General features: G+C 41.7%; 1 protein-coding gene across 1 annotated transcript in view; it reads left to right on the forward strand.

The window, feature by feature from the left end:
- GPATCH2 (G-patch domain containing 2) overlaps window positions 1-21,982 on the forward strand; it is an 88,498-nt gene that overhangs the window by 50,853 nt on the left and 15,663 nt on the right. Inside the window, exons 6-8 of the mRNA XM_036453481.2 lie at window positions 3,896-3,963; window positions 7,517-7,556; window positions 12,211-12,281. Of these exons, the coding sequence (XP_036309374.1) occupies window positions 3,896-3,963; window positions 7,517-7,556; window positions 12,211-12,281 (179 nt within the window). The remainder of the gene's footprint in view (window positions 1-3,895; window positions 3,964-7,516; window positions 7,557-12,210; window positions 12,282-21,982) is intronic.

Here is a 21,982-nt window from a genome sequence, read left to right on the forward strand (position 1 = left end):
CAGAGACTGTGCCTGTTGTGAATTGTGACCATTCTGCAATGTTGTATGTGAGAATAGATGACATGTGAAATATTTTATTCATTCTCCCAGCTACCTCATATCAGAACCTTTCCACCAACTTATAAAACCCAGGGGCCCTCATTTGAAATACTTTAGTGAAATCTTTCTACTTGTGTATGGGGTTAAAAAGGTAACCTATTTCACGCCTTCATTTTAACAGTTATTGATTAACATCTTTTACTGCAAAATATTTATCCGATTACCTTCTCAGGCCTTAATGGCGATCTATGTGTAGACAGCCAAGCAATTCCCAGTTCCTCCGCCTCCCCTCTCCTCCCCTTGCTCCCAGCCCCGGATTGAAAGTCTTATTTTTAAGCCTGTTTCCTTTGAGTTGTTTTTCCTTAATATGTCACTTGCGTTTGACTGACATGCTTGTCAAAGGCACCAGGGGCCTTCACTGCAGAGCCTGCTAAACTTTAAAGGCTGGTTTCTCTCTTCAAAGGAATGGAGTCAAATGAATAATGGTCCCCCCAGGAGCCGGGACTATGGGGCTTGACAACCTGGCAGGGTTCGGGCCTGTCTCCCTCCAGCCGGGAGGCCCAGGCCTCTCAAGACTGAAAGCTCCCTCCTGGGTAGCAGCTGCCGCCCAAGTGTGTATCAGTGTGGACACCAAAGCAGGATGAAGTGTAACAAAACGAGAGCAGAGTTGAAGAGAAGAAAGGATGATGGCTTCTGGCAAATATATGGAGACAATAGCACTTCATTATTTTACAGAGGGAATCTTAATTGTTGAGAATATGAGTGGAGTATCCCCATATTGAAGATGAATATGAGTGGAGTTTCCCCATATTGAAGAAGAATCTGAGTGGAGTATCCCCCATATTGAAGAAGAATATGAATAGAGAATCACCCATATTGAAGAAGAATATGAGTGGAGTATCCCCATATTGAATTAAGAAGAATATGAGCAGAGTACCGCCATATTGGAGAAGCTTTCTACTAATCCCAGAAGACCGTTGTGGTTCCGTTGTCTGATTTGGGAAGTCAGATATTCGCCTACCTAATTGTAGAAGAATGGGATGGGATGCAGTGGATTCAATAATTGTAAAGGGAAAATGTTTATCTTTTGAGGAAAATCCTGAAATTGGTGTTAATAATTTAGTGCTAGGAAGAATAAGAAATTGCTTTTGATGTCTAATGAAATTGAGAAAAAAAGTTTTTATATCATATATCTAAATTTCCCACATTGGTACTTACGGACTTTGAATTTTGATGGTACTATTATTAAATTTTCATCTATCACTACTCATTCCCACTTTCTAAGGCTGATAACTTGATTATAAATAACAATAGCAAAAACTAAGACCCAGATGGTCTTTTAGCATTACAGTTTATTTCACCATCTAAAAAGGCTGGAAATTGAACTAAATGTTATGTTATCTATGTCTCCAGTGTTTTAACAAATAACAAGAATTGGATTGTGGAGAGACTCTTTCTCACCAACAGACTACCTGCTCCCTGCATAATTTTGTGGGATGAAAGCTATGTTTTTTAACAGATAAACTTTAGCATGTGAATGCTGGTAGTGAAATATTTACATGTGACTACTGTATTGGCTATTTAAAGAGATATGATTTTTATAAATTGTGATTTCTTCCCGAGATATTTCTGGAATAACTAGAGGGCATACTTTTGGGAAAATAAAATAATGCCCATACTTGATTGTTTACTAGGAGTGAACACTTTGAACTGATGTTTAAAAATTGCTGCATTGTATTTTTATAAAGATTATTCTCCTAGCCTCAATTGTAAATTTTTAGAAAGAGTTCTGTAAGAATGTTTCTTGACATTTTCTAATACTGTGAAATGTCCACTAATAAGCCATCACCGTAAGTACATGCTTTCAAGCTTAAAATGTACTGGCACTCCAGCACAGCACTACTTCCCACAAGCTGAAATCTCTATTAAAGTCATTTGTCAGATTTTCAGAAAGGGCGTCTCGTGACTGGAGTGGCACAAGGTTCCCATTGTAAGAGCTCTGTACCCCTGAGGCCGTCCAGTGACACTGACCCTGAGAAGATCATCATGCATAGATTTCACTGTTGCTTAATTTCACTTAAAAAAAAATTGCAACTGTACCTATTTGCACATCTTTATTTTTTTTAATTTTTAAAAAAATATATTTTATTGATTTTTTACAGAGAGGAAGGGAGAGAGATAGAGAGCTAGAAACTTCGATGAGAGAGAAACATTGACCAGCTGCCTCTTGCACACCCCCTACCGGGGATGTGCCTGCAACCAATGTACATGCCCTTGACCGGAATCGAACCTGGGACCTTTCAGCCCGCAGACCTACGCTCTACCACTGAGCCAAACCGGTTTTGGCTGTTTGCACATCTTTAAAAGTAAAACAAAAATTGGCTTGAAATAATAGTATAGGGTATTTGCTTCTATTTTTTTTATTTTTATTAAAGGACCATGTAGTACTAGGTAGATCATGCAAAGTCATTTAAATATCCACTTTGGCAACTATAAATCTGAGTTACTTGCAGCAATTGGATTGAGCTTATGCTTTATATATAAGTCTGATTTCTGAGAAATACATACTCTGATTATTTCTGATCGGGCTGAAAGCTTACATTTGTATCGTGGGGGTAAATTAGTTATAGATTCTGTTTTATTGTGTTCAGTTGCATTGTTTCCATCAGGCAGTTTATCACACGGGTGCATGTGAAATTTCTCCATTTATTAAATTTCAGATTATGTATTTCAAGCCTGTGCAGGACTCTAAATATTTTTTCCCATACGTATAGCTTCAGGTAAACAAGCAATTTTAGCCCCGAAAATAGCTTCTGCTTCTGTCAACACGCTGTTTATTCTTTCTCTGAGATAAAAAGTTCAGTTTTCTGATATTTGTACCAAGATAAAGTCAGTAAACAAGATTAATACAGTGTGGAAAAGGTTGTCAGCAGCCCTGGCAAAGGAAATAAGTTGCCTGTACATAGAACACACTGTAAACTGAATAAAAGTGTCAGGTCCACCAGGAGATAATGTGATCATGAACCCTTAACAAAGCATGACATGGGCCCGGCTGGCTTTTCTGGCAGCCACGGTGGGGAGAATGGATTACTGCATCCCAGGAATACCCTCTGGAGGAGCGTGAAAACCGCATTTGGAGACGGGTGCGGGATGGAGCCCTGGAGAGGAGCCGCGTGTTGACCGGTGATGCTCAGACCTCTGGGTTGTTAGTGTCTTGGACTGAGCACGTTTGCAATATTTGCATTGCTTGGGACTGCCGACTGTGCGCTGGCATCCTTGTTACCCAAGTGATCCAAGAAGGGAGTACATATTTGAAAATGTTAATTTGGGTCTTTCTCTCCCTAGGCATGCCATTTTTTAAGTCTGTACTCCTAAGTGGCACTTCTGTAGTTACAGGGATATTGCATTTTTATTACCACGGAGTATAGCCAAGGCCTTTTGATGTAAGTTTCTGTCCTGTTGATTGTCATGGTGGGTTCATTCTTGCATGGTGTGGCTGATGTTCTCTTTGAGAGCCTTGGGTGTAGGTTTCATTATAAAAATGCTCTTGAACCTTTCATTCTTTATCTGATTTATAAGTAAAATATTGTTCTTTTAGGCGCCATTACGTTTTGTTGTGTGTAAATACACAGATAATTCCTAACTTTGTGGGAAAGCTTTACGAAGTTTTATATTTAGGAATGAATGACAGAGACATTGGTCTGGGAGTACCCTTTGCTCTGAGATTTTGTTTAGATGTTGAGACCTAATATCAGATTGTCCAATCTAGAGCGGATGTCCACAGGTGCACTTCTCTCCATCTCTGTCTTTCTAGAAACGGCCCTGTGACTGTTTCCTGTTTGAACTCTCCTTGCAGGGGACCACTGCGGGGCCAGGCAGTAACAAGAGGATGGTTCACTTCTCCCCGGATTCTCACCACCACGAGTGAGTGCCCGCTGACCTGTGCAATCTCCTTGGGGTATTCTGTGTCTTTCTTTGTGAAAAATGGTAGCCATTGCTGGTGAAGGCGGTTTCATTTGGTTCTTCCTTAAGAAAGAGTTAATATCATATACCCATGACAGAGGTGCAACAACCATTTCAATGCATCCCCTGGAGAAATTTAAATAAAGGTTTTTTGTACAGTCCTCCTTTTATTTGTGGCGGAATTGGAAATTCACATGTTATCTGGAAACATTTAAATTCTGTCACATGAAGTAGAATCAAGCTCTTCTCCTTCATTCGGTCTGAATTGCTAACGTGAGGACTAAGTGACTTTTTCTCCCGACTTCTCCGGTCTCTGCTCCTGTCCAGCATCAGCTGCGAGGGACCGTAATGTATTTCCATTTAGCAACAAAAGGAAGAGACTCATTCACTACATAATTCAAAAAATTAAGTACTTGAGCTTTGACTTGGATGAATTATTGGGTAAATTGCTAGGTGCTAATTCTATTTCTAAATACATCTTTGTTGGAAGAGCTTAAATACATTATATACTTTGGCTCAGTCCCATATGTCTCCTGTGGAGTTGGTTGAACTTGAGAAAGGCCATAAAGTATGGAAAGACATGAATTAATTATTGAATTTTTTTCTGGCAGCTAATCATATTAGGACCCATTGGATTCTATTTTTTAAATCCATTCTTTAATAAATATAAAACTTATAGTGCAAGTATAGCTTATTTTATATAGATTAATATAAGTATAATTTATGTGCTGTAAAATGTTATTTATATAGATAAAATTTCATATAGCTATTCATTTTAATAGCTTATTTCCTTCATTTTTATGATTCTACTAGAGAGTTGGTGCATGAAATTCATGCACTCGGGGGTGGTCCCTCGGCCAGGATTGCGAGAGGGCACAGGCCAAGTTGAGGGACCCCACCGGTGCATGTTTGGGGCCGGAGAGGGATGCAGGAGGTTGGCCAGCGCAGGAGGGCTCCAGGGTGAGATTAACCCATCTTGTCCAGTCCCAATCAGCCAGACTCCAGCATCAAGCTAACCTATCAGTTGGAGCGTCTGCCCCCTGGTGGTCAGTGCACATTATAGCGATTGGTTGACTGGGTGTCTGCCCCCTGGTGGTCAGTGCATGTCATAGCAAGCGGTTGAGCAGCCTTAGCCTATCATTACCATATTACACTTTGATTGGTTGAAAGGATGACCAGACACAGCATATTAGGCTTTTATTATATAAGATTATATAGGACTAGTGGCCCAGTGCACAAAATTTGTCCATGTGCAGGGGTGGTGTTCCTCAGCCCAGCCTGCACCCTCTTCGATCTGGGACTCCTCAGGGGATATCCGACAGCTGTTTAGGCCCGATTTCAAGATCCCCCCGAACCACCTCTGCCTCAGCCCTATCACTATGGCTTTGTCTGGAAGTTCTCCGGATCTAATTAGCATATTACCTCTTTATTAGTATAAAATAGAGTCCTGGTGCACAGGTGGGAGCTGGCTGGTCTGCCATGAAAGGGGTCCTGGATTAGGGTGAGGGTCCCTTGGGAGGCAGGGATGGCCTGGGTGAGGGGCTGTAGCAGTTTGCAGGCCGGCCACACCCCCATGGGTGTCGTGGGGCGGTGGGTCTCCGCAGAGGGGCATGGCCAGCCTGGGTGAGAGGCTGAGAGCCGTTTTCAGGCTGGCCATGGCCCCATGGGGGTGAGGATCCTCACTGGGGGGCTTGGCCTCCTGGAAACTGCCCTCAAACCGCCCTCAGCCCCTCACCCAGGCCGGCCATGACCCCCTCCCAGTGGGGACCCTATGATGAATTCCTTTATAAAGCAAATACTTATCCTTTATTTTTACCTTTTGTGTAAATATGGAGTTTGCTTAAAGCCAGATTTGCCTGGATCATAGGTTATGTTCATTGGGAATACTGTTACACTGCTAGAGAGTGAGAGTGGCTTGAACTCTATGTTGTGATACATCGATAAACTGGATCAGTTCTTCTGACTTATTGTGATTCCCTTGGGTGAGTCGTTTAGTTTGCATATGTCTTAATTTTTAGTTACGGAATAAGGGTAATAACAGTCCTTTCTCACAGAAGCCATTTTCACAGAATACTTATGTAAAATGCAGAACAGTTATTAAACGAGGTATAAACATTTCAAGATAATGATGACGATGATGCTTTATTTGGATAGCGCATTTCACTTTCGAGTCTTTTCAAAAGCACCACTCTCCTCAATGTGCTTACTGCTTCTCTGAGGCAATCAGAGCAATATCACATCCCTACTTTATACATAACTAGAAGCCCCGATGCAGGAAGATTTGTGCTAGAATGGGCTTTCCTTTCGCTGGCTGCTGGCACCACCTTTCTGCTCAGGCCCGGGAGCCACCCCTTTCTGCTCCGGCCTCGCCTTCCCACACTGCCCAGAGGCCCTGAGAGAGCGGGGGTGGGGCAGAATGCCCAGTTGTTGCTATGTGTCCTGCCCCCGTCACTCAGTGCCTGTGTATGCAAATTAACAGCCATCTTTGTTAGTCTAATTTGCATATAACTCCTGATTGGCTGGTGGTGTAGCAGAGGTACGGTCAATTTACATGTTTGTCTATTATTAGGTAAGATGTGACTGTTCTACGTCAAACACTGTCCTCCACCAAAAGTCAGTTAAAGAAACACATGTCTTCAGCATCTGTTACTTATTTTCCAGGATGCTCCACCTTCTGGTGGGGGTGGCTGATAAATATCACCCACGGGCTTTGGCATCTCCGATGACATTTAGGGATGAAAATTCCCCGAATGAAAGTTCGCCAATTACTCCGTTCACTGTGCACAGTGGGGGAGGGGAAGAAAATTATTTAAACAACTATTGCCCACACTGGCCCTGTACATGCCCATACTGGTCGTTCCCACACTGGACATACCCACACTGGCCCTCTACCACGGGGGGGAGGGGGAGACCGAGCTTATGGTGAGGTTGGAATGAGATAACCCACGTGTGACCATGAACCTGGTGCCCAGCGCACAGCTAACATTTCCTGGCCAACAGTGTCATGAGCGTGGAACAAATGGGTTCAGGTACGTTCAGCTGATGCCCCCAAATCCACATCAAGAGCTCTGTGGAGCATAGCCGGGCGATGTCAGATTCTTTTTATTTTTTAATGTTTTTTGAGGACTCCCACCAATCCAGAGGTCATCATTTGTTGTAATGATGCCATAATTAAGTTGTGGTAAATGACAGCATTTGTAGATTTTACAACCCAGAATTGATTCATAAAATGAATCCAGTCCCAGCAGTTTATGTTAACATAATTAAATGGAAATTTAATTCTAACTGAGTTTGCTTATTAAATTGAAAATTACTGGGTTGTGAGCACTCTTACGTTTCTGTCCAAATTGCTCTAAGTCTAGAATTACATGAACTATCCATTAGAATAAAGCCTATTTCAGGCGCCGTGGCTGGCGGCGCATACATTTCTCACAGCCTGCAGCCTGATCGCGGGGGTGGGGGACCACGGGCTTGGGTCAGGTTCCTGCTAACCTCTCTCCTCTCTCCTCCCCAGCCACTGGTTCAGCCCCGGGGCCAGGACCGAGCACGGCCAGGTAAGAACCACTGTAATCCAAAGGAAGCAGCTTAGCCTCCTTCAAATACTTAACTGTTTCTCTTCAGGGCGGTAGATCAGCTTTATGAGAAAAAAATATATAAGTCTCAGCTTAGGAGGAATTAATTGTGTCCTCGCTTAACACACAGACCACATGAATGAGCCTCAGTGAGCACTGAGTTCTCCGACTGCCACCTTCCACAGTCATGCCTGTGTCCTCTGTGAACAGACTCTGGGATTCATCTTTGTGTGTTTTTCAAAGTTAAGGCATCAAACAGTACATATGTTTAAGCAATCTGAGGATATTTAAATGAGATCAGCCAGCAAAGAAGATATTTTTTGCCTTCGCCCTTTAGGAGGTGGCAATAGTTTCCTCCACGTGGTATTTCTAGATGTGTGTTTTACGTAATTTCTTAGTCGTCCACGTGGCAGTACAATGATCGGCTGACTTAGCCAGAACTTGACGTTCCTTTTAGTTAACTTTACACATCAAGTTCATTCTTTGCAGCACGCTAAGGTAATTTAGGGCTTACGGGTTTGTTTGTTTTTTATGTTTTATAAAGCATAGATATCTTAGACTTGGCATCCTGACCAAGTTTGTTTTTTTGTTTTTTTGTTTTTTTTCATTATTGATGATAAATTTATTATTTAAGTGGGTCAAAACTATGATATGTAAGGAGTACATGGGAATAATAAACCCCAAACTCACAGAGATTCTTTTTCCCTGGGGTTTGGTAAGAAGTAAGGATGGGGGTAGAGGGACTGGGCTTGGCAATGATAATTGGAAACATTCCTGTCCAGTAACCACAGTGTGATGAGAGATACTTGGGACAACCATAGAGGGCGCTGTACACCCTCCACGGGCCACGGAGGGGAACATGCAGCTTACTGAGGCAGAGAACATAGTTCAGAAGTTGCTTAGTTCTTCTAAAGGCTGAGGACACTGAGATGCTGGCTATGAGGAGGCTTGAAGTTATTGTGCAGACATTTGAGGAATTACCTGATGAATGGCTGCCAATATAACCCTCCCCCCCTCCCACCACCAGCTTGAATGCATTCTGAATATCAGGTAGTAAATAGAGGTTTGCAGTGGAGTAAGGATTCTGCTCTTGGCTTCTTCCTTTCCTGTTAGGGATTTGACTCTTTCACGAATCTTGCAAAGATATCCTGAGTAACCACAGCAACTCCTCACCCCGTCTATAAGAGTAACAACCATGATCCACAAGGAACATGTCTCTTCCTGGTTTCATGCAACAACTTTTAAAATTGTGTTGATTGCCCAGCTGGTGTGGCTCAGGGTTTGAGAGTTCACCTATGAACCAGGAGGTCACGGTTCGATTCCCAGACATGGCACATGCCCAGGTTGCAGGCTCATCCTCAGCCAATGGATGATTCTTTATCACTGATGTTTCTATCGCTCTCTCCCCTCTTCCTTCCTCTCTAAAATTAATAAAAATACTTTAAAAATAAATAAATAAAACTGTGTTCCTTTTGTGAACCTCACATTGTACTAGGCTCTGTGCTTATGAATTTTAATGCAATTCTTATGTGAGTCCTTTTTCAATATACACCTGCAGGTCACTAATAAGGAGCTTGTGTCTCCCATTGGCCTAAGTCCAGCAATCTGAAAGTTGGAAGGTAAGAAGCACTTCGCACCATATTCAGAAATTCTGTTCGTAATCAGAGTTGACACTGTTGAGTCAGAACCTGAAAGGGGACCTCACTTGTGACACGGATAGGCATTCAAGGAAACAAGACAGTTACCAGGAAGAAGGAGAAGTTTCTCATGGCCGAATGCACTGCCTAAGCATGCTCACCAGAGCAGAGCTCAAGGATTCTTGTCTCTGACCCTGAAGTTCTGAACAGACATCTCCCCTCCCCCCTCCCACACCCCCATTTTCATTCTATGGGGCATGGCATACGCCTGCTGGGGCTCTTTCATATACAAATATATGCTTTCTTTACGTTCTGGCAATACTCGGTTAATTTTTTCACCTTAAAAGATGTAAGTTCCATCTTAATTAGTTATATTCATGACCCAAAGATCCAAGTCTATATTTTTTTTTACCTGAGTTTGATTGTAAATTTGCGGAGTCACACCCAGATTTATAATTTTAGTGATAAAGTGAGATAGTTTTGTGATGGATGCCTAATACAGGTGCATTGTATTAAATAATTTCCGTATTTGTCCCTTTTTATATTAAAGCCCATGGAAATCATACAAGTGAGGAAGGAAAGAAATCCCCATATGAATCTAATAGGAAGAGCCCTAATGCTGGAGTTCATAGGAGTGCTGTTTTTTTAAGTTCCCTAGGGTTGTCCCTCTGAGCATTAGCCAACCCCGTAGCCAAAGCACAATATTTATTTTGGTCATTGTTGTCACATTTTTTAAAAACTAAACTACAGAATTCTCTTCTTTTCTCATAATATTATGTTAGGGATTTTGAGTTCTTTAACTTTTTAGCACAAATCACAAGTATAGAATTCATATATCTGTTTTTTATCTTAAAATTAGGAAAGTTAACCACTACCATTAATTTAAGGGGGAGGGAGAGATTTCATCACGCCATCTCTAGCTATCTGTGTCACAAATGTTGGTTTGTATATATACACATATATTTTTTAAAAGACACTAGACTTAGAGATGCCAAAGTAATTAACTTTTTTATTTTTTATTTTCAGAAACAATTTCGTTTCTATGGTACGAAGTGTTTCTAAATGGAAACACTTTCAGATTAATGGACTTAAGATAAATGGTTGCTCTTTTCTCTAAGTAGTAAAGGATGAGATTCGGCTTCAGCTACATATCAGATTCAGGATCTCCCTCCCTACTTCTTTATCTCATTTATTTATTCTTTCAACAAATTTGTATTGATCAATAAAAAGAATCCAGACACACGGCTGGACCCTGGCTATGCAGGTAGATCAATAACGGAAGCAAAGGGCCAATGGGAAGCAAGAATGTGATCCGCTCCCCAAACTAAATTGGCTGGGATATATATTGTAGAAGTAAGGAGGTGAGGTTAGGGCAGTGGTCGGCAAATTGTGGCTCGAGAGCCATATGCGGCTCTTTGGCCCTTGAGTGTGGCTTTTCCACAAAATATAATACCACGTGCGGGTGTACACGTACAGTGCAACTGAAATTTCATGGCCCATGCGCAGAGGTCTGTTTATAGCTCTCCAAAGAAATTTCAATTGTTGCACTGTTGATATTTGGCTCTGTTGACTAATGAGTTTGCCGACCACTGGGTTGGGGGGAGGAAGAAGTGTAATAAATGACAGGTCTAGGAATGTAATTGAATCGTGAAGGGTGGTGAATGCCTTGTACAAGAATGCGGGGCTTATCTGGAGAGAAGCTGGAATCAGACATCAGTTTAGAATTCCTGGCTATAGGGGGGAGAATGGATGAGTTGGGGGCAAGGAGGCACATGGCAGGCTGTTACCAGTGAGAGGAAAGAGTTTCTGGACCAGGTTGGTGGTTGTGGGCTGGAAAGAAGTGGATATTTAAGAGAAATTTAATATATACTTATTTAGTGAAGACACTCCCAAAAGAAGGAAAGCTCTAACCATCCTCTTAGTGATCTAATTAAGGTCTGTACCTTCTCCAAGAGGACCAAATGTGGCTAATAACAGATTCTGAATGATGCCGTGGGACAGTGCAAAGCAGTTTTCATGAAAAGTCATTGATGCTGGTCAGACAATGCCCACTGGCAAGCAGGCTCATTAATGACCATCATAATTGTAATTGTTGCATTTGAACCATTTTCTCCGCTTGTCTATAGTCATAGAGCTATGGGTGCCGCGTGGTTTATGTTATTTAACAGAGCAGCCTTCCAGGTAGATATTACTGTTATCTCCATTTTGTAGATGGAGACTGGGACTTGGAGAGGTGAGGTCCTCTGCCTTAGGTCAACACAGCCTATAAATGGCAGGCCTGTCACTGCCACCCGGAGACGAGTGTGTGACAGGCACAGCAGGCATGAGAACCCAGCTCAGCCCTGTGCTGTTCCTCCCAAGATTTCTCTTTGTGTTGCTGTTGGTTTCTAACAGGGGTCCAGCTTCCCTTTAGCTGTACAATCATTTCCCGCATAAATCAGCTACAGGCTGAGTGAAGCCACAGTAAAGAGAATTGACTTCTTTTGCTTCTTTTCAAATAGTTGAAGTGTGAGAGGGTAGTGGCCGGTGAGGCATTCTGAGATGGCAATCATGTGCATATTCCTTCTAGTTACCTGTTTTAAAGCCAATAACGTCTTTGAAAACACAACGTTTTCACTGTATTTCCTTGTTAGGCCAATAAATACAGAGATAATATGTCACTTATGTGGGCCCACATGGCAAAGCATCAGGAAGGTCCGAGTTTGTGCAGTGGTGGGGGCTGTGGGCAGAGGTTCCCCGACTCCCAGCAGGACCGCCCCAAGCACGGGGTTGGAACAGGGTCCTACACCTCTGGCTCTGGGTCCTCAGGGAAGCCCAGATCGCCAGGTCTGAGGGACATTTTTGCAAGTCTCTGCGGCATCTCCAGCTGCAGAGTAGCTCTGTTGATGAGAAGTCAGGAGGGAAGGAAGGATTCCCTTTGAATGAGAACACTTTCCTCTCACAGATAATATAATGATCATGTTTCTGTGTCTACAACTTTGTCTTAACTCTTTGGACAGCATCAGCTTCTGAGAGACAACCGAGCCGAGAGAGGACACAAGAAAAACTGCTCTGTGAAGACGGCCAGCAGGTAGGCAGTTCGAAACCACTGCTCGCTCTGATCTCTGACACGCCTGTCCTTGTCTCCATGCTCGTGACATGCCACGGTGAGGGGGGTCGCTTGCCTTCTGTTCTAAAGAGCTGACGTAAGCTATTTTATGTGTTTTTTATAAGACTGTATTTTAGGATTACTAAAATGCCATGAAGAGAAGGACGCCATTCTGGATTTATTTTTAAAAGGTGGTGAAAAACAAGATTTTAAAAGAAAGGAAAATTTTCTTTCTCCCATAATTAATGAATGTTAGTTTAGGGCACATGTGTCAAACACAAGGCCCGCGGGCCAAATCCGTCCCGCCAGGCCTTGCAATGTGGCCCGCACCACGCTGTCATCACTGCACTCCGCTGCGTTTCCATCACAATGACAGTTTATGACTGTTCAGTAAACCATTCGGCCCGCGATTTAGGCTGGATTTTAGATTTTGGCCCCTTCTCTGATTGAGTTTGACACCCCTAGTTTAGGGTTTAGAATAATTATTTCCTTTTTAATTTTCAAAAGGAGAGATAACTTGTTTCTGAAAATGTAAATGGTACTTAGGCCCCCTGAGAAAGCGAAGTACTTAATTTATTCTTATACTATGTAACTGGGTATATAGAAAATATGTCCTTTTAAAAAGAACATAGGTTCTTGCTCGTTTTCTATTACTGAGTCGATGTTCTTTTTTTTTCTTTTTTTTTCTTTAATGCAAAGAATTTGCCCATCTATTGCTTTAGGTGCTATGGCTTCAAAGTTTACATGTGGTGATTCTGAAGACTTAATTTTCATTTCGATAAAAATGGCTGTCATAATCTTGAGCAGAACGAGTTAACAGACCTCAGCAGCCACCATTGCTCGTGTGTTAGCCACTCAGTTCAGATCCCCACGCAGGCACCATTGCTTTCAAGTACCATGTTATACCAGCTAACCCCACTGAGAACCCCTTAGATACCCGCCAAAGCAAAAAAAGATACCTGCTATTCTATTTTACAGACCTAACCCTTCAACAGCAAACGGAAGTTGGACATCAGGGACAGTCAACATAAAACCGATATATTTATCCCCAGGAATATCAGATTCTTTTGCTCTGCATTCACCTCATTAGAAACTACAATTAAATAATTTCACCTCGTGTCTCAGGTCCTAACCTCTGCTTAGACCAGAACGCTCAGGGTGGCCTTCCCAATTGAAAGTCAGCACCACATGTACTGAGTGATGCCCAATACTAGGCGGTGTAATGTTCATAACACATTTTAATGTTTAGTCTCTAATCACTAGCCTGTATTGTTCTAAGAATCCCTACAAAAAGACTGATAGTTCAAAGCAATTGTGCTGAATTACTTAGATTACGTTAGGGCCTTTCCTTCTATGTTGGGTTTTGTTTTTGGGGTGTATTTCTTTTGGGGGTTGGGGGGAGGGTTTGCCCCTTTTCCTTGCTTACATGATTTTTGCCATTTACCATTGTGAAGCACCAGAGGCTAAATCATCTTAATAGCCTGGTACATAAGATGAAATCAAATAAAAACATGTTTATATTTTTATTGCCATTATTATTAACTTTTACTAAACATTTTAAAATGCCTTTTAGAAGCCTGTATTCATTCATTTTACTTTGATCTTACGAGTATTACATTTTTCATCTACTTAGTGTGAAAAGAGTTGATAATCCCTGGAGTTATGTGTGCTATAATTTGTTATAAATATGTTTTTTGTTTTTTTTTTTGTTTTTTTGTGTGTTTTTTTTCCATCATCATGTCTGGTTAATAGTGAAAAGTCTTCTAAAATTTTTAAAATGACAATAGATTTCATCAGAGAATCAAAACAAATGCCATCACATTCACACCTTCTTACACATACATTCACACACCCTCATATACATTCACTCAACACATTCACACACAGTCTCACAGTCACAATCTCACACACACACACACACACACACACACACTCAGTTTGGTCAGAACATTTCTGTTCACACTGACACAGCTCGCTCATTTCCATATGATGCCACACATCGCTGTATTCCGTTGCAGATGTAACAAATACAATTACAGCTGTTCTTTATTTGATCTTCCAAAGATCCAGAGATGCTGGCGGATTCAGTTTGCTTAGTGCTCCCCATAGACTCATCTGTTATTTGGGAAGGAGACCTAATTTGCAATAGATACAAAACTATTTGTCATTTTGCAGCTTTGCCAAAAATAAATGAAACTATTAATTACTACATTTTTGAGCAGCTGCTAATAAATTGGGAGAGGATAACTGTTCATTAGAGTGTTGGTTAATGACATGGACGAATGCTTTTCAGAGACGTACATCAACAAAAGTAATTGCTGCATTATTTCTATTATTTAAGAGGAAGTTAACTATCCTGTGTTAATAAATTTAGTATTTTTAACAGATCCTTCTTTGTTGTACTAAAACTAATGATCCAACACCATATTTGAAAGCAAAAATATAGCATCAACTTTATATATTTTGTGTATTTTATGTTTATATGTCCAAAATAATTGCTTGAATCTGCTTCTAAATACTAATTTTAAAAATAAAATTTTAAAATTTTATTTATCACATCTATAAATACTTTATCATTGTTTCTTTCCAGATCTAAAATTGGCATTACATTTCATTGCTCTACAAAAGTTTACCCAGTCCTTCAGATAGAAAAGCATATTTTAAATTATTTTAATTCGTCCATATGTATGCATGAGTGAACAAATAGAAAGTCACATACTCCCGCTAATTAGAATGTATACATTCCATATTTTTTTAATTGGAACACATTTAATTGCATGTGTTCTAATTTTTTAAAAAATTTGAATAGCCTCTAGGTGTAGAGGTACTTAGACTAGAATAATTGGACACATACCACATATACAACATCAAATGGTTTCGAAGGCATTCGATTCATCTGTTTGACTCTATATGACCAAATTATCGTTGTAAGAGGGCATATTCTCCCATTTCCAGCTCTCAGGCCTGCTGTCCGTTTGGCATCCTGACATCCTAACCTCCCCTGCCGGAACTTTAAACTGATGATTACAGACTTATTTTACATTGTGATTACACTAAATAAAATTAGTTATTAGCCCATTAGAATTCTGCGAGGTTTGCCTTCCATGTGATAGGAATAGCCCATATGGAAAGGGGGAGGGGGGTTGCCATTTGAAAACATGTCACGTGTCCGGAGTGTGGTAAATGAAAGAGCAATGGAGCACCCCCCGGGGAGGCGCTCTTTCGTGAGATCTGGCAGATGAACTCGGCTTTTACAAATGACTAACGGCGCACAGCTGGGCCCCTCCAGAACAGCAGTTGCATTTGGCCATCGTCGCTAATATGGAACATAGTCAGCATCTGAAAGGTGTTCCCGTGACCCGAGCTGCCACAGACGTGTCGCCTGAAGCCCATCTCCTTTAGGACAGGTGTCTGTTCCGTGGTTGGCATGCTCTGAATTGGTGCTGTGATTAAACGGGCGTGGGCACAGAGGTCACCTTTCAGGCCCCGGGTTGGGTCCCCTGGATGCCAGGAGGTGCACCTGCAGAGCCGGGCACAGCAGCTTGCGGCCCTGCTGCTGCCAGGGTATAACCTCATTACGGGACGTCTGGGGCCCTGTTCGTCCAGTGGGCATGCGTGCATACCAAATACTCCCCCAAACAGCAAGCCTTCTAATCTATTAGTAAAGGAATCCCTGTAAAAATTAATAGTTTAAATCGGCCACTCAATAAGCAGCAGCTGCTACCTGACGGTCTGAACCGGAAGGTCCCGGGACTAAATCTACGAAGTTCATATCCGCCACACTGGAGACACTTCCGACTTAGATAGAACCTTATGTATCTGGAGAGCAGATCACCTCACTCCTGGACTCAGAGGTGTGTAACTGCTCATAATATATAACAAGAGCCATCCTGCAAACTAAAAAGTTTAACACATAAGTGTAACTAGAACATTTTAATGTTATAGTTCATAATTGAAAAAAATTTCAAATATTAAACTTTTAATTGTCACTTCTTTTAGTTCATTTTCAATTAGGAGACAATTTAAAACTAAACTTAAAAATCACAAAAAGAATGTCCCAGGGAGTTAGGAATATGTTTTGAAAAGAATCCATTTTCTATGATCAATATTTTCTTGTCCTTTCTCTTTAGCAACATGTTTTCGTCAACCTGTAGTGATCTGTTTGTATACCAAGGTATTGTTAAGAATTTACTTTTGTTTATTTCATATACTTCTGATCAATTCCAGCTCATGCCCAATTATATTACTCTAAATTAACATAATTCAACAGATGTTGATATTTAAATGTTTTCTGGCATTCACATCTTGGACAGCTGTCTTTGAGCTTGGGGAAAAGGCAAACATTTAGAGTTAAATGCTCAACATATGCTTAAATTACTAATTAGAAAGATGGAATAAAAACTATGCATTATCCTTTCTAAGGACAATAAAGCTCAGATAGGGATTTCTGTAATCTTTTTACATCAAGTTATAGTCCAGGGTATCTATGGCCCAGAAGAGGTAGACTTCATGGGTAACTTAATTTCAGTTCTCATCATTCAAAAATTACTGAGAGTCTCAGTAAGACTTGAAAAACCTATAATGACTTTATATTTTCACTTATGATGTCAAGATGATAAAAGCCATTTTAAACAATGTTATTGTTAAATTTTTCATCATTTAGAAATAGAGAAAAATAAACTCAGCGGGTACATCCCTGGCTTAGATATTTATCAATGTGTGGCCACTGTTGATTCATTTATATCCCTGCCCACTCCTTCCTCTAACCCCGAAGCCCATCTATTGTTTCAACTGAAATATATTAATATGTTCCATAAAAAATAGCAACCTCTTTAAAAAAAACTAAAAGAAGCCACAGTATCATTATCACATCTATAAAAGAAAGCAATAATTGCAATTAATGTCTTCATGTTTATGAATATACACTGAGTGGCCAGATTAGTATGATATCTGAACACATAATAATGTGGCCACTCAGTGTATTTGTGTATCAAATGGGTACCAAAAGTATTCTAGACTCGAGGAGATCAATCAACTATTTGCCCTGAGCTATCAGCCAGTGCAAGGGAAAAAACTGATCAGGTGCATGATTTATAGTATCTTTGATATCAAATGAATAAGGTACTCAAGAGAAGTACACTGAGTAGCCAGATAATTATGCATTCAGAGATCATCATAATCTGGCCACTCAGTGTATATGTACATATAATATTACCATTTCCTGATTTTAAATTCTCTTTATACATTGTTTGAATTGGAATCCAAATGAAATCTTCCTATTATAATTGATACCTATCAATATCTCTTAAGTTCTCTTTGATTTGTAAAGTCTCCACCCTATCACCCACTCCCCCCCTTTATTTCCTTGGAATTTTATAGTTAAAGAAGTCAGGTTTGTACCGTAGTGTCCCCCTCATCTCAGGAATGTTGCTGGCGTGATTCCCATGCCATCAGTTAACATGTGCCTGTCCCTGGGATTGCCTGTGATTGGTGTTTGGGTTTAGAGTGCTGATTAGGTTTCATTGGCTTTGTTTTGGTTTGTCCTGCCAGGACTCTCTCAGTGGCAGTCCTGTACACTTCTCTCGCTTCCTATCTTCCTATCTCTTTATCATATACAAAGGCCCGGTACATGAAGATTTGTGCAAGAATGTGCCTACCTTCCCCTGGCTGCTGCCACGGCCTTTGCTCTGGCCAGAGCCACCTATTTGCCTTCCCATGCTGCCCAGAGCCCTGGAGTGGCACTTGCGTATGCAAATTAACCCACCAGCTTTGTTGTGTTAATTTGGATACTCACTCCTGATTGGCCAGTGGGCGTCACAAAGGTACGGTCAATTTGGATCTTACTCTTTTATTAGTGTAGATTCCTCATAACCACCATGAGATTGCTATTAATTCATTTGGCATTTTGTTTCTAAAATTTAAAAAAATAATATGGGACATGCAAGTTTTTCTAAGGAAAAGCATTACATAAATGCGAGGAAAGACTCCATTTATATTTGAAACTAGTTTTCCTTGGGCATTTCTCCATGTAAATTTAAAAGCAATAGACCTTCCGAATATGGACAGTAACAGGCCTGAATTAACAGAACCATGAAGGCTCTTGATGGCAGAACTGTTCCGGAGTGTAAGCTCGTGCCCCCTAACTGTGCCAGCATTTCAGCTGGACGGAGTGAGGTGCGTCTCCGAGTTCTCTTCCTGCTCGTTGATCATTAGCGCTCAGGCCCTCGTCACAGCCTCAGGACAGCTCACCTGGCTAGGACCGTCCATTTCACAGTTTAGGAGATACTTGCTAACAGGTCTGTGAAAGTTTTATAGACATAATGATTATGGAAGAGGAGGAACTGAGGGCATTATTTTCATGAAGTTACATTTAGTAAAATGCAGAATTATGTAGGAAGAGGGCTAGGGCCTGCAGAGGCGTTAGACGCTGGCTCACATGTACAAGCTTGGTTTTATGGGCATGTATCCTCCGGAGCCTAAGGCATGGACCCAGTGTGTTTTGTGGTTTGCTATTTCCGTAAGTAAACATTTACTTACGATAGAAATTGGAGCCTCAATTAAAATATTGACTATCATAAAAATAAGTTAATATAAAAGCCCTGCCATGCCTTGTTAAGTTTCATTCAATAGCTATTTACTAGTAATATGTGCCTGTGTCAGCCAGGTCTGTAAATACTAAGGGGAATTTACTTAAAAAGGTAAATCAGATATGGGGCCCACAGCCTTCAGGGAATGTCAGTGCAGCGAGAGCGTTAGTTCATGTACACACACAGGACTACAGATGAAGGTAGAAAACCCTGTGATGTGAGTGAGAGAGAATTCTGGCAGTAGCAATCAGAGAGGGCTGCCTTGAGGAGGTGACATTTCAACCGGGTCCTAGATTCCCAATTAAACTTCACCTACCAACAATAATTTAACCAAAATTCAAGTAGCCCATATGAAATAGGGCCACTTCCTGGCATATTCCAAGTAGAAATAACTCCTCCCCTCTTTCAGAAGTTTCAGACATGCTGGCCTGTGATGACAATACCCTGTGTTTATAAACTCCTCGACGTAGGGGACAAAGTAGCCATACTCAACCTATGTACATTACAGCATCTAGAACTATGACTGTAAAATGAGTCCCCGCTCAACAGGGACACCTCCCGGAAAATCACAGCCAGCTCAGCCTGGAGCTTGTCACTGCCAACTCCATCCCAGAGGCCCTTATAACTCTGCTGATGTGCCACCCATGGCCTCCAGAGCTGCCTTGGTCAAGAACCTGGTCTTGAGTCCATCTCTTCTCTGAGCAGTAACTTTCCCACAGAAGCAGCAACAAAACCCAGAAGTAGGTCTACAGAGACCTAGGAATAGGCTTTTCCCACTGGATTCCACTATCTGTTTAGTAAATACTCTGATGAACTCAGGCCAGCAGGCAGCTCCATTGTCTGTTTTCTGGAGAATTTAAAATAATCACGAATGGACAGATGCATTATTTATTGCAACTCCAAGCGATGCGTGCAAGGAGGCGCCATCTCCTCCCCCGCCTCCCTGTGCCCCAGGTCCCGTCCGATTGAGGTGCTCACCCCCCCCCCCCCCCGCCCCCAAACATGCCATGTCCCCGGCGAGCTCCAGGGTGTCTGTGCCCCTTCATGCGTGTCCTCTCACCTGGGGGCCCAGGGTCCCTCACCTGCTGGTTGGAATTCTCTTTGAATACCGAGTTGAAATTTTTTCCCCACATGATCAGTAGACTTTAACCCCAGGAAATGAAAACCGTATCTTTTTTATTTCTCAATCCCGTTTTATGGCAGAGGGCACGGCATGCATTTCATTCTCAGTAGACATTTATTAAATGGAGGATAATAAACTCAGCTGAATGATGTAGTGAGGAAGAGGCAAAAAGTGATTCTTTTGAGGCAAGCATTTCTTGGCTCACCTGCAATCCCTTCATTTTTTGTGTATGTGATTTTTTTTGGACAAGTAACAGCTTTCCCGGACTCCGGGTGCCTCAGAACCATGAGGGGTTAGGTTATTGGGAGGATTAAACAAGATAAAGGATGTGAAAATATTTAGCATCATCGTTGGTGCTCAGTAAGCTTGGATGTTCCCTGTAAGTCATCTGATCAACTCAAAGACTTACATGGATTCAAAATAATAATAAAGTAAGAAAATATCTTCTTTGCTGCCCTTTTCATTCCATCATTCCCTGAAGATGGTGAAAGAAAGAAACTCGCCCCCGTCCAGTTTGTTTAGTTTAAGAATAAGTTTATTCTAATTTCCTTAAAAATGATAAAATGAATCTAGTGTTGACTTAGGAGAGATTTTTAAAAAGTACTCAAAATGAACATAATTCCCTTGGATATCTCCATTAAATGCAAGAAGATCTGTGTCTACATTTTTAAAATGGGATGTTGGTACTTGAACCTTACATTAAAAAAAAAAAAAATCAATCAGACTGTATAATCAGACATAATCCCACATTCTGGTAACAGCACTACGAAATTCCCTAGCCTGATATGGTTGCCATTTATAATATCTATAATTAATTGCATTAAAGATATTCCTAATATTCTTAACCCGTTTGTTCTAAGTGAACAGAACTGAACCTGAATCTTGGTTTAGAGTCACATATAAGGCGACTAGAATAAGAAAATTAATTCAACAAACATTTTCAAATATTATGGTACACTTCAATGGATGACACGGATATGAAAATGAGTAATGCAAAGACTTCAGTCAGAAGAGTTAAGTCTCACATGCTGCTGATGGATAGACATCCTCCAACATGGACCAAAATGGGGACAGGTTGTGTTTTTCCAAGATCTGGTTGAGGAAGCAGAAATTGAGGCATTGGGGGAGGGGGGGATGTCAAGTTCTGACCCCCTGACTCATCCCACATGCACATGAGGCCCCAGAACCCACAGCTGAGCACACACCCCAGCCTCCTTGTGTGGACAGTCTGACCTTGCCTTTGGTCGCCAAATCCCTTCAGCTGCCCTAACCACTCGCTGTTATTACTTCCATTGTGTGCTACTTTCTAATTCATCTCATTTTCACTTGCATTTTTGGCTACTTTCTAATTCACCTGGCTACGACTTGTATCTCTTGTGGTTGCACGCTCGTGGTACAAATAAAATGCAGTAACAGTGAGAGGCATAGAGAGGAACACTCCCACAGAATGCCACCACACAGAAGGGCTGTGACAAGAGAGAGTAAGACAGAATAGAGCAGGGGGCCCAGTGATGGGCCACCAGTCCCCAGTTCAGTGCCCTTCATCAAGTCAGGGTCGTTCGGAAGGGATGGGTCATGGGCTCAGGCAGAATGGTTAAGTCCAGGGGCCACAACCAGAGAGAAAAGACCCTAGACCTGGTCAGGGTATGACTGACAACACCAAACGCAAAGGGTTCCTCATGCACAAGTAGGGGCTTTGAGAGCGAATACCAGGAAAAACAAGGACTTGATGCCATCCTAGGATTTAAGACAGAGGACCTCTAACAGGATGGATCTCCCAGCCCCCACCCCCTCTCTGCCCCATGGCCCTGCAGTGACAGGGACTGGGTCTCCCAGCCCCCACCCTTCCCGCTGGCCTGATGCCCCCCACAGTGACATAGTGGCCCTGCCTCACTTCTGTGCAGCTGGTACCCTGTCCTGGCTGATATTTTTCCAACTGACAGTGAGTGTTGTTGCCAGATGCCCGGCCCCGT

This window comes from Pipistrellus kuhlii, unplaced genomic scaffold (genome assembly GCF_014108245.1).
Source record: "Pipistrellus kuhlii isolate mPipKuh1 unplaced genomic scaffold, mPipKuh1.p scaffold_m20_p_25, whole genome shotgun sequence".
NCBI lineage: Eukaryota > Metazoa > Chordata > Mammalia > Chiroptera > Vespertilionidae > Pipistrellus > Pipistrellus kuhlii.